The 14,022-nt window shown below is 36.4% G+C and overlaps 1 protein-coding gene and 1 long non-coding RNA gene across 3 annotated transcripts; one reads left to right on the top strand and one right to left on the bottom strand.

The window, feature by feature from the left end:
• Positions 1 to 515: 515 nt before the first annotated feature.
• On the bottom strand, positions 516 to 11,203 carry LOC101737226 (actin-related protein 5). Its single transcript, XM_038020751.2, has 12 exons — positions 10,920 to 11,203; positions 10,671 to 10,836; positions 10,032 to 10,198; positions 9,438 to 9,629; positions 9,130 to 9,363; positions 8,023 to 8,144; positions 7,049 to 7,129; positions 5,729 to 5,893; positions 3,425 to 3,588; positions 2,477 to 2,614; positions 1,887 to 2,041; positions 516 to 871 (listed from the first exon to the last, which is right to left on the bottom strand). The coding sequence occupies exons 1-12, from the start codon at positions 11,029 to 11,031 to the stop codon at positions 567 to 569; spliced, it is 2,001 nt and encodes a 666-aa protein (XP_037876679.1). The 5' UTR covers positions 11,032 to 11,203; the 3' UTR covers positions 516 to 566.
• Positions 11,204 to 11,332: 129 nt separating this feature from the next.
• LOC134201352 (uncharacterized) lies at positions 11,333 to 13,568 on the top strand. Of its 2 annotated transcripts, XR_009976606.1 has the most exons (4): positions 11,333 to 12,379; positions 12,556 to 12,627; positions 13,083 to 13,203; positions 13,295 to 13,568. It is a non-coding gene; the product is annotated as an uncharacterized LOC134201352 (long non-coding RNA). The 2 variants fall into 2 exon arrangements; XR_009976605.1 differs by lacking the exon at positions 11,333 to 12,379 and having other exon boundaries at positions 12,386 to 12,627; positions 13,295 to 13,565.
• The last annotated feature ends 454 nt before the right edge of the window (positions 13,569 to 14,022 follow it).

The raw sequence follows: 14,022 nt of genomic DNA, 5'->3' as shown, positions 1-14,022 counted from the left end.
CTCTAGCTAAGGCTAGTGTTAGAAAACTCCCTCGGGTTTACTCGTGACCTCATCAATCCGTGAGTAGGTACATGCCCTTTAGGCTACTAGCGATCAGTGTGCTTAGTGTGAGTTTTTTAACACTCTCGATAGCGTAAAAGTTAGCTCATATTTGTATGGAATGGGATCGTTTGCGTACGTTCGCCGCTAGGGGCGCTGTTCTAACTGCATACAAAAAAGGCTTAACTTTTACGCTATCGAGAACGTTAAGAAACTCGCACTAAACACACAGGTAGAGAAAAAATCTGACCCGTTCCTTCATCTATTGGAATCAAACCCTGAAAGTAGTAACTATATCGTAGAAAAACTTTCTTTAATAATAAAATGCAAACACGTGTCTGTGATATTCAACATTTAACAATTCTTGTGCCTGAAGTTAGTCATGCATAACGATTCAGACAAAAAAAATTGAATTGTCATCGAAACTAAACCTCTGCAAAATTTAACAAAAAGGGACAAAAATAAAACCAGATAGGTAGGTATTCAATGCAAACAAATATTTATTTATTGTAGCCTTTCGAATAGTATCAACAGTCGACTATGACCTCCTCTTTTATTACATTAGAGTCACCCGCGGGCACCAGCGTGGTGTCCACAATCGGTGCTGGACTTTTGAAATACGGATTACTCGCGTAATGCTCCTTCAAGTACTCTCCGCCCATTTCCAAGTAATCCTCTTTAGTAATGCAAAAATTCTCGAAGGCGTTGCTGCTCGCGAAATCTCTAGCTCCGTACCAAGCGTCGAGACTTGGATTTTTCGCCATCACCACTTTGTGAGTTGACTTAAATGGTCTCATTTCAAGTAGTTCCCGTTCTAATCTTTCTTTCAGGCCTGAAATTAAATAATAATAATAAAAACAAATTTTGTAATAGCTTGGTAAATACCTTTGATTACAATTTAGATTCAATATGAAAATGCATTAATCTGAAATGGAGTTGGACTGGAGCACTTAGCAAGGCGAAATTATGAGTATGATGATGACGAAATGGTGGCTAAAATTAGGTCGTATAGATCTTCTGGCACCTCTAAGACCTAATTTCGAAATAGATGGCACCGTAAACCGATTATACGAATCGATCGAACTTTATGGAATAAAAAAGGGCTGGCCTGTGCCTAGCAGTAATGAAAAAAATGCACGGCAAATAATTCAAAATACGGTTACGAAAGAAATATCAAACAGTAATTGCCTTGAAATTTCCAAATGTTGTGTAAAAACGCATACCAACATTTTAAACCACAAAAACAATAACAATTTCTTTTCCATAACATTTAGGGTCAATTCCCACTGAAAGAGCAGCGGCGCGCAGCGGCCGTAAGAGCAAGTGACTGAGCGCGGCGCCGCAAGGCGCAGTGTGGCGCCGCGCGGGGCAGTGCGGCGCCGCGAGAGGCAGCGCGGCATCCCGAGGATTTATGTATCATAGCACTGGCTGTAGAAAAAGAACAAGATACCCTCTAATAAAATGACGCGAAATGCCGCGGTCGGCCGCACGTCAGCTAGCTGCGCCGCGATCAGCCGCGCGGCGCCTCTTTTGACTAGTCGGTAGAAGGCTCGTGCAGCCTCGCGACGCCACGCTACCCCTCCTTTGCCTTCAAAAGACTATGAACTTTTTAATCACGTAGATAAGATTCAAAATAGTTTGTAATATTTTGCCTCAAAAAGACGCTGCCGGCCGCTGCTCTTTCAGTGGGAATTGACCCTTAAGTGTATCATTAATTTTTTCAGAAAACTTGAATTTATTTATTCGAAATCAATAAAGATCTATTCGTTAGATGACGTCACTGATGTAGTAATTACAGCAGTTGCAATTAATTACCTAAACGAAAATAATAATAGAAAAAACGTTACCCGGAAACTGCGAGCTTCCGCCAGTGATAAATACGTTATTGGCTAATAGCAATTGTTCTTCGGGAGTAAAATGCTTGAAGAGATATTCCATCGTTTCTGCAAGACCGGCCTCCAAGTTACCCAACATTGATGGTTGGAACATCAGTTCAGGGACTCTGTATAAAGTAAACCATTTTAATGACCGACCAAAATTCATCACGAATTTAATAAGAGGTTGGTAGCGGCCTTGCTCTGCCCCTGGCATTGGTGAAATCCATGGGCAACGGTAACCATTCACCATCAGGTGGGCCGTATGCTCGTCTGCCTGCAAGGGCAATAAATAAATAAATAAAAAATAACAGCCTTTGAAATACTGATTTATGAGCACAACCAAAACTCATCTTAATTGTAAGAATTAATTAGAATAAGAAAGATACTAAAAAGAAGCGATTTCGTTTTTTTTGTTCTTCGCCATGGGGTAATATCAACTTACACAAAAGTATTTTGGGGTAATAATTAAAAAGTTCCCCGACAAAAAGTTCCGCTGGTATAGATAGTGATGTTCTTTTTTTTACTATTTATCTTTTTCCTAATCGTTTTACTATAGTTACCTGAAAGGTTCGATAGCTAGGTGTAGTTGTCTCTCGCGATGCTTGGCCGGTATAGGCTCGTATTCGCGGAGAACTTCTTCCAACTCCACAAGGCGCTCGCCGTCCGCTTCGGAATCGGAATCCGCTTCACGACTGATGCTGAATTTTGCAACAATTTTTTTTTGAAGACCCAAATAAAATTCAATCGTAATTTAAATGTATATTTTATGGTTACAGGGACGCATGTATATCTTCTTAAAACGCTCAAATAGAGCTACTACAGCACGATTGTCTAGCACTTGTGAACCTTTTGACCCAAATTGGTAAATTTTAATTCGATTATATTATTTAGAAGCCTATTATGAAAATAAGTCAAATAAGTACCAGCATGAGTTACGTTTTACGTTTACGTTTTTACGAGTTTGCCTCTTACGGGTAAAATGAGTAGCTTACAAAAATAAATAAGAAAGCAGGCTTTAATAACAAACCAAACAAAAAAATCAATTTTTTTTTATATTAATAAATCTGGTCAGGATTTTAAGGGAAATTCTTGTATTGTCATTTGTTCATGATACGTATCAAAGAATGGAAAGCAGTTGACGTCGCCCCAAACACGTCATTTCGGATCCTCCCGATCCACTAACGGTGCTTTTAGGTACTTCAAGCACCGGTCACAGCTCTCGTCGAACCCGTCGCTTGCGACGAAGGGCTCGACGAGTAAATTAACCTTCAAACACAGCCTACTGAGTTTCTCGCCGGATCTACTCAGTGGGTCGCGTTTCCGATCCGGTGGTAGAATCTGCGAAGCACGGCTCTTGCTAGGGTTCGTGTTAGCAACTTCGTCAGGTTTGAGCCCCGTGAGCTCACCTAGTAATTAAGGTTCCGCTCAAATAGCCTCTCAAGGCTATCACTTAGGTAGGAAAAAAAAAGGTACGTATACAAAACTTCAAGTAGAAGTTGGTGAATGACCTCTTGTAGGCGTCCCAGTCGGAGTCGTGGTTGCCGAAGTCGTCCCCGGCGGCGGCGAGGCGGGAAATGACGCGCATGCGCTCGGCCGCGGCCGCCGTGCGCCGCCGCACCATGGCCGCGCGCCGCGCCCTCCGGGCCTCGCGCCGCGCCATCAGCTCGCGGTACTGGCAACAGCACAGGCTGTACGTAGAAGGCATTCCTTTGCCGACCTAGTTCTTCTTGTTCTTTATTTTTGGCTCCGGCACGGTTTGTGCATTAGCCAGCGTCAAGTAATACGATTTTTATAATTCGCCAATTTAATTATTTACAGTTGATGAATAATAAAAAAAACGAAGGGAACTTAATCAAATGGCATGATATTAAATGAAATGAGATGGGATGAAATATAATCCCAGTAAAATGGTGGTCATTTACTGAGACTTTTTAGTGGACTTTCTGGAGGATCCCGAGAAGTTACGTTCAGCGGTTTTGTTTCATATTCCCACATTTGTGCACGTTCACAGATACTAAACAGTTAATAAACCACCGTTATTACACATTTAAGCCTGAACACTAAATAGACAAAATACAACTTCACTCCTCGCGTTCCCGCCAAAAAGTCTGCCAAGCTAGTAGTTACAGACGTTTGAAGTTTTAGATTTAAAAAAAAAAAGAATTTTCACGTAAATTGCTGCTAAAATTAAAAGATATCTTTTCTAAATTGCTTTTCTGTCGTCACGGATAATATGTACTTGCCATAAGTTCAGCGGAATAGTATCGTGTAAAAAAATCAAACCCACAAATATTATAATTTACGTAATAATTACTGGTGGTAGGGTGTCTTGTGAGCCCGTAAGGGTAGGTCCCGCGTTCCTACCTACATATTTCTATTGCAAAGCGGTAATGCGTTTCGGTTTGAAGGGTGGGGCACCCGTCTTACTGTAAAACTAATACATATAACTTATTTCACAAGGTGCGTGGCGGCATTTACGTTAGTATCTATGGCCTCCGGTAACCACTTACCACGAGATATACAAGTATAAGTAGAACAAAATAAAATAAAAATAATAATATCAAAGCAGAACAAAATACAATAAAGATTCGTACGCGGATAAGATTCTAAGTAGCAATGGTTCACTGTTGCACAGATTATTATTAGTATTATACAATGGGCAAATAATTCCACAGTCCGCCGCATGTTTGGTAGTCATCGGAACCCATAGATTCCAAGTGGATGGATCACGGCTATCCCTTAAATCGGACGACGACAAGACGGCGGTATACAATAGGAGCCAATCCACGTCGTAACTTACAAACTTTAATACTGTTACCGTAGATTGGGGGGAATCGGGACCCTTTATAAATCCAACACAAATTTTCAATAGTTTTTTTAGAGCAATACCAATAAAATTGAAACTAAAATGGTACCAGAAGCTTAAATTTTTATATACAATCCGTTATTATATATAGTTCATTACACAATATACACAAAAACTTAAAAAAACTAGCTTGACCCGATTCACCTTAGCTTTGGGGTGAATCAGGTTACGTATGGGGACAATAGAGTTTTTCGATAGTTATTCGATACTTGTTAGGTAGGTTCCTAACTTTAGGTAATTAGCTTTTTAACATCTTTAATGAGTTACAAAACTTTGATGACTAAAGCTATTCAATATTCTTAAACACTAAATAAAAGTAATTTTCAGTTTAAAAAAGTTAAATCTAACAACTTAACAAAAGTATTGTGACATCGCAGATATGCCCCTATTCTAAACCTAGTCTCTATTCCCCCAATCTACTGTACCAGAGTAGTTATCTATATATTAATAAGTGAAGCAAAAACTTTGTACCCCTTTTTACCAAAATTGCGCGGATGGAGGATTGTGAAATTTCCCACACTTATAGAGAATATAGAGAAGGAGAGCAGAATGGTAATATTTTTTAAAAATTATGCATTAATAATACATTAAATCAATAAAAAAAACCATTACACACACTACCGTGTATTTGACACGCACACATATATATACTCTTTGTTTATTGTCAAACTTTTGTTATTGCTTAAAGTCTACGGTCAAATTGAGAACAGATTAGTATTGTTTATCTTTAATATAATTTATATATAGTGTAGTCTTGGCGAAATCTGTGATTAAAGAAGTATAGTAAATAGCCTTTGGCAATAAAACCTTAATAATGTTCAAACTTATAATTTCAATTAATTATAGACGAATTTCGACTACCGCGGAACCACTAGTTTATACAAAAACATGGCTCACATTCTCACACACCTGTATTCGTTTAGCAAATAAATTGCGGCATCGGTACCTTGGTTCGCGTGTCGTTGAGCCATATCTGGAAGGCGTCGGGGTCCGTGGGCGGCTGGAACCTGCCGGGCGGCGGGCGCGCGTCCACGCTCTCCTCGGCGTTGGCAGCGGCCGCGATGCGCTGTTTATTCTTCTCTATACGCATTTGTTTGTTCGATATTTGTCTCTGTCGTAAAAGGAACAATTTTTTTTTTATTGCTTAGATGGATGGACGATCTCAAAGCCCACCTGGTCTTAAGTGGTTACTGGAGCCCATAGACATTTACAACGCAAATGCGCCAACCACCTTGAGATATAAGTTCTAAGGTCTCAGTATAGTTACAAAGGCTGCCCCACCCTTCAAGCCGAAACGCATTACTGCTTAAAGGCAGAAAAAGGCGGGGTGGTGGTACCTACCCGTGCGGGTAAAAAATAAATAAAGCGTCTCTAATTTTTTTATGATCGACGTATGTATGTTATCAAGATTTGTGTGACACAATTGAGGCTTTTTAAGCTAAATATAAAGAAATTTAACGTCCAGGTTAACGTAGCGGTAATTCTTAGTTAAAATTAAATTATTTGGATAATAATTTATGCAAAATAGAAAACTCGATCTTATAATTGCCCAATTCGATTCGCATTCTCAGCCCGCTTTATCCTGTCCAATCGTAGATACACGCGACTGATGATGATGACATCACGGTCATGGAGGGCCGAACCTCAAATACCGAGTACAAAATCCTGTGGTTCTTTTTTCTCTCCTACCTATGCTGATAGCCTTGAGAGGCTATTTCAGCTTCTACTTGCCGAGTAAGTAAGCTCACGTGGCTCAAACCGGAGTGTTGCTAACACTGACTCTAGCAACAGCAGTACTTCGTAGAATCTACCACCGCACCGGATCGAAAACGCAACCCACTGAGAAGATCCGGCGAGAAACTCAGTGAGCTGTGTCTATGGGTCAATTTACTCGTCGAACCTTTCGTCGCAAGCGATGGATTCGGCGAGGACAGTGACCGGTGCTTGATGTGCCTAAAAGCACCGTTAATGGATCGGTAGGATCCGTAATGACGTGTTTAGGGCAAACTGGGGCAAGGACGTAGCGACCGCAAAAAATTTTCGAATTGTAGGTACCTACTTCAACTTTATACTTATAATAATTAGCGTTTAATTTTAGCGGTAGGCAGCGGCTTGGCTCTGCCCCTGGCATTGCTGAAGTCCATGGGCGAGGGTAACCACTCACCATTAGGTGGGCCGTACGCTCGTATGCCTACAAGGGCAATAAAAAAAAAAATTTTTTTTAAATTTAATTCAGTAACAAAAGTGGAAATTTCACTTCACGTACCTGGAGATCTTCAAAGCTTTTGATATCTAAATCACGGATGGCTTCGTCAAATTCATCCGTGTCTCCGTCTTCCATAATTTCCTGTAAGACATAAATACATGCATTTATTCTCATTGCAATAATGGACGGATATATAGAATATATAAATAAGACTGAGCCTTACAGTAATAAGAAAAGCTAATACAGCAAAGGAGAGGCTGAGATGGTTTAGTCGTATACGTCAAGGTTCACATGATCATGTCAAAATCGAGAGGTAGAGAAAGAGCAGTAGCCTCAATCGAAAAGGTAATGAAGGTCTTACGAAAGATGTCGAGAGCGAAGCAAATGGTGAATGATAGGAGAGGCAAGAAGGTGAATAAAATAAATATCTGAAAAGATATAAATCACAAGATGACCCGTAATCTCATATACATCGTTGTTTAGAAACTTGTATAAGTATGTATATTGATTGTACATATACAAGTTTTTAAAGTTATCAATGTATATGAGATTACGGGTCATCTTGCGATTTATATCCTTTCAGTTACTTATTTTATTCATCTTCTTGCCTCTCCTACATTAATTGGACCATGGTCTTCTGAGTCATTTCACTCGCTCCGTAGAAGATCTTTTCGTTGTCGTCTTCCAAAAGAAGCAAAGTCACAAGCCAAAACAATTAGGGATAATTTTCTTCTCTGTTTGTTGAACAGACAAACAAACGAACTATTGACGAACTATTTTTTTGGAAATTGTCAATAATGTATGAAAAGCGAAAATGTAACTTATAAATATAATTTAAATCGTGCTGTAACCGTGATTTGACAAACTCTAGTTAAATTAAGGAGTGACGAATAATAGCTTCAATAGAAATATTGAGTAGATTTTGATATACTTATGGGTAATAATAGATTACAATAATATATCAGAAGTGACAGTTTTTGTAACATGATTTTATGTAAATAGTAATCCAAAAAATAAATGATATTTAAACTAACATGTAATGCCAGCAGTTGGTTTAACTGTTCTTCATCCTCTGCAAGTCTCTCTTCTCTTTTTCTTGCGTTAATTTCTAAGAGCCGTTTGGCCATCTCTTTCTTTCTTTCCTTTTGTTGCTCCGCTGCAGAACAGGCAATAGATATTTCTAATTAACTGTGTGGTATATACATAATTTTACATATTGGAACTATGCTGCATTTCATTATAACACTATTCGCGAAACACAAACTTAACTATACTGTGGGTGGCGCATTTGCGTTGTAGATGTCTATCAATGGCGGATCCAGGGGGAGGGTCATGGGGGGTCATGACCACCCCCTGAGCTGGGTCCAGGACTTAGGTGGCCCACTAATTGAATATAATGATTTTATTTATATATTTTGTCACCATACAGAATTTATGTAACTACATACCTTCAATATTTAATTAATTTAATATAATATAATAACTTTGTATAATGGCAAACGTTTGGGAACGAGCGCATCTAAATTTTACTATGTAACCCCCTCCTGGCGCCAAAGCTGGATCCGCCCTTGATGTCTATGGGCTCCGGTAACTACTTAACCCCAGGTGGGCTGTGAGCTCGCTACCCATCCAAGCAATAAAAAAGAAAAATAATTAGTTAAACAAACTTTTGCTTAATTTTGTTTTACTTAGAAGGGTTACTGAGCTCTCAGCTCACCTGGTTTTATGTCTTTAATGAGGCCCACAGACATAAAACTGATTGCAGTCACTCATCGTGAGAAATGAGGTTGAAATCTCAAAAAATGGTTGTACAATAGATGACCCAAGCATGGTATCTGTGTGTGGTTGTGGTACAGAAAATATGCCCTATCACCTGTAAAACCTTTCCCTATGGACAGTTTACTTCAGATTTTTCATTTTTAATTCCTTGTTTAATTTACGCACGGAAAAGGGTCTCCGAATGTAAAATTACAAGTTCAGACATTTGTTAAACATGGTGCAGGGTAACATACTAACATGTTTTTTAAAATAGTAGCAAAATAACGAATGAATTAATGAAAAATGATTCAAGGATAGTTGTCAAAGTTTGATTCAATCGATTGCTCTTAGGACAACTAGTTACAGATGAATTCAGTCTTTACCGGTCAAAGTAGAAGAACTACTTGAGCTTTGTATAACAGGCAATTGAAGCTTCTTCACATTGGCATCGTAGTAATCAGCATTTGCCCATTTCGTGATCTCCTCCTTGTAATCAAGAGCCACCGAACAATGCTCTTGAAGAATCTCTTCCGCTCGAGACATTGTAATAGCGTTCACATGAACGGGATATTTTAATTGGAGTAGTTTGTGTAAGTAGAATATCATTTCACTGCCACCTACAAACATGTATTAAGAAATGACTCACACTTGTTTTAATTTTCACAAAAAACCTTTGATCCGGTATACATACCTAAGTTTATTCTCCTAGCGTGTTCTGCAATAACTTTTCCTTTTATAACAGGGATTATATGTATGGTATGATATCCACAATTTACAAGTAGCGCTGTGTCACCAATGTCATTCTTATAAAAGCTAAACAGAGAATCCACACCATAACTTACAGCAGGAATACCATAGCCTTCAAATAAAAGTTCTGACATCACTGAAAACAATATAATTCAAAACATTTTTTTTTATGTCGATAATAGTAGCACAGCTATGGTAGAATTAAATTTACAATAGTATAACATGTTACAGTTTACAATAATATAATATGATCTCGTAAATGAGTAATATTGATTTTTTTTTAATAATTTAGAGTGTAGATATTTTGTATGTATTTTACATGGTTGATTACATTTTGATTTGAAGTCATTGCAAGTCCACACAGATGGTACCTCTATCCTAACACCCTTGTTGTTCCTATCAAGTAGCCAAACCGAGAATTAAGCATCTGCTGCCCACCTAACACAATAGCAAAAGACTATGAGAGCCATGTGGCCTTAACTTCAAGGACTGCTTTTAATCACTTTGAAAAATTTATAATAAAACAAAAATAAATTACATTGCCTGCTATAATTAGGAGTGACAAAAGCTTCTGTCATCACAATGGGATGATTAACGGCACCTTCACTGTCTATTCCCAGGTGTGAGAAAATATAATCACAAACTTGTTCCTGCACCTCAAAATGTGTCACTACATTTTTGTCGAACTGAGTTTTTAGCTGAAATCTAATTTTTATAACAAATGAATAAATCAGTTACATTATATTTTTATGTGAAACCCTATTTGATACCCTTAACTATGATTCTTTATTTACTTTTTATTTGAAACCAAGGTAAGATTTAATTGCCAGAGGCAGGTACGTGGAGTTTTCCAACTAAACATCCCATATTTCAATGCCCACTTGACAATATCCACACTACCTGGGATAAGCTACTACTAAATAAGGTCAGAGTTTAATTTAATGCATCAGTAGGTTTTTAGAGTTGTCTTAATACACAGGTTGCATCTCATTGTTTTCATAAAATCCACCATCAAACCCCACACTGGCATTCAAGTGAAATTCTAATTTTATACTTGGCTGAAGATCCCCAATGATATATAGTTTGGTAAAAAAGTTTCTCAATTATGAAAATATAATTTTTATTCTCTATGTAATTTGTAAAAAAAAATTATTCATTTTATAATGAAGATACTTGCCTTACTGCTTCTATATTTATTATGTCATTGCCTATTTGAATGGGTGGCGTTACAGGTGGTTCGGCATCTTTTTTGCACCGATCTTTACGAGGTCTCGCGATAAGGTTTTTAAATATTAAATGAGGCTCTTCAGATATAGACCAGCCTACACGACATTGATACGAACCTAAAAAATGTATCATTTAAATGATCACATAAAAACTTATTTATTTGTAAACTTCTTGTTAGAATGAACTAATTGTAGCTTACCATTGTCTATAATCAAAGGTATATGTTCAAATTTCAGTGTTGGAGAGTATTCGTGAACAACGTCTGGGACAGTTTTATAGTCTTTAAAAATTATAACATTTTCTTCATCCATTTTAGCAGTTCTCGTAGATAATTTCGTGTTTTAATTGTAAATTTAGTATAGCATAGAAATACACTTATACATAAGAAAATTGAAATTTAACCTATGTTTATTCATTAAATTTCAATTAAAAATACAAATGTTTACATCTTCGCTAATGCTATGATCAGGGGGGTGCAACTCCCATACAAAGGAAAATAACATTCAACTAGCGTCATCTTTAGGAACCGGCGAGGTCATTTTTGAAACGTTTTGGCTTTAATGAACTAATAAATTCACTAGATGGCAGATACGAGTTCTGACTCAATAAAAAAGGTTAGCGTACTTTGAAGCAGTGCTTCCACTTTTAGGGAATTCTCCCTTTTTTAGGGAAAAATAGCTGATATTTTGGATGATAAAGACAATTAAAAAAATACCAGGATTTAGGATATTTCTGGGTAAAAAGCAAAGCCTATACTAGTAACTGTTGTGAATTTTAAAATAAACGATAATTAACGTAAAACAATGAACATTTTATTTTATGGAGAGAGAATGACATTAAGTCGAGTTGACAAGTAAAAGAATAAAACAGAGTTGTGTATAAAAACTATAAAGAAGGTTTGATTCAACAGTAACCCTCTAGTAAAGTAAATCATAGATTAAGCCACTGCTTTTTTCTTAGGGATTCCCCAGAATCCCAATAAGTATAATCCGCCAAACTTTTATTTACCTATTTTCGTTGATGTCACCAGAACTTACTTGTATTGTAATATACAAGTACTTCATGTACCATGAAATATTATCATGGTAATTTCATTTACGAAAACCTTGTAATTGTCATTTCACTTTTGCTAGCAGTTCCTTCTTCAAAGACTGAGGTGGAAAGATTATTCAGTGTTCTCAAATGTAAAAACTGACAAAAGAAACAGGCTTTCTAATGAAACCCTGAACGGCTTGCTTCATAGAAAGTTCCCAACTTTGCCAGCAAACAATTGCTCAATTTTAGAACCGAACAGTGTTAGGTTGCGTGCAGCAAAAGAAAATAAAAGTAATGCGTCGACTTCCTTGAAAATTCTAATCCTATAGATCTATGATCTTCTGGGGGCGTTTATATTATATATACCTACATTAAATAATATGCTGTGGTTTATTTTCTGTATTTTATTTATGCTTTCTATATAAAGGATTTATGAAAGTTGTCTAGGAAATTTTAGGGAAAATTCAAAAGAAACTAGGGTAAAATGTGTTAAAAAAAACGTAAGTGGAAACACTGCTTTGAAGTTTTCAAAATTCCAGGGCCGTAAAACAATCTCAAAAAAAAAAAAGTTTTCAAAATGTCGTAACGATTTAATTTTTTAAATAGTTTTTTTTTGGTCTTGGTGTGAGTTATTTTACGTTGTAGTATTAATTTAGAGCATCTTTTAGCTTTATGAGAATATTAGACGATTAGACATTGAGAAACTCCGTTTTGAATTCTCTTTAGACATAACTTGGCTCCAATACTTTTTTCTTCGTTAGCGTTTCGTAAGCCTGTGTAACTATTTTCATTTCTTACAGAAAGTTTATTATTAAAAATCAGCATGCCTCGAAGAACGAAAATGAAATGCTATTTCGGATGCCTTGATAACGGTGAGTTTACACTATTTTCCCGGTATATTATTTGCTAACAGAATTATTATTCATAATATAATTAAATGAATTAGCACCAACTAATGGTCCTTCCTATTTCTGCTGCCTAGCTATCATATATGTTAAGTTTGATCAAAACAGTCGGTATTAAGTCTCGTGCTATCACACACACACCTCAGATAATAAAATTGTCTCGAGTGGGTGGAAGTATTTATGTTTTGCAACTCAGCGTATTATATGCTTATTGTCAAGTGGGCCCGAACTAGTTTTTTGGAATGATCAATCAGTCATGCTTTCCTGTTTAAATAAAATACAGCACAATTGATCTAACATCCAAAGTTAGATGATGGCATTCACGTTTTGTTTCCTGGTGTTTGATAACCAAGTTACACCAAGTGGCCTGTGACCACGTTCATCCTTCTACCCAATATAATATAATGTTTTTATTTTTGTAGACAAAGGTTTGATAATGACAAAATTTTATGGAAAAATTATAAGGAGCACTAAAATGTCTGAAACATGAAAAGATTGATGCACTATATTTGAACCAGAACGTGTTATGTAATATATTAATTTGTAAGTATGATTACATTAACACTAAATTTTTCATGGTCGTATTTTTTCAATATTTGTTACATACTTAAGATACTTTGTTTCTCCGTTTCAGAAGAGAAACTGATTCAGCAAGGAACGTGAACTCTCAAGGGATCTTAATTTTTTTTAAATATGTTTATAATTTATAAATTAATAATTGAAATAGTTCATAAGAACTAAATTGATGCCAATTTTGTTTTTAAATAGGTTGTTTAGTTCTTATAGTTATAGTATTACGTTTGAATAGTTGTAATTAGTAAGTTAGTAATATATGAAAATACTGATATACATTTTTGTAAATAACCTTTTGTAAATTCTACGAGTAGATGATTTTAATTAATGTCAACGGTCTTCAAAAGCATTATTTGCAATTATTTAGATTAACTGTGGAATATATTTGCTAAGTTGTGTTTTCTGTATGAGCAGATATAATTGAAAATGCCCAAACATGATTATGTTTCTTACATTTTCATTATGTGAAATCAATATGCTTGTGACTGAGTATATTAATAATTTATTAAAACTTCAGTGATAGACAGGAACCCTTATGGCACTGCTGAAGTTTATAAGCACTGGTGACCACTTATCATGAGCCGGGTTGCGTGCTCGTCTGCTGTTGAGTGCAATAAAAAATTTCGAAACCCTTTCTATTATTTAGATGTAATATTAATGTACATTTAATTTGGATTAAAAGATAAATTTACATTTTATGTTTGCATGTGTATGATTATAATTCATTTGCATGTAACGAACATCAGTTTCTTTTGTAACAAAATGCAAACTAATGGTTTGTAATGAATG

Source organism: Bombyx mori, chromosome 3 (genome assembly GCF_030269925.1).
Source record: "Bombyx mori chromosome 3, ASM3026992v2".
Classification (NCBI taxonomy): domain Eukaryota; kingdom Metazoa; phylum Arthropoda; class Insecta; order Lepidoptera; family Bombycidae; genus Bombyx; species Bombyx mori.
The sequence above is the reverse complement of the archived record's forward strand: the minus strand, read 5'-3'. Positions and strand labels throughout refer to the sequence as shown.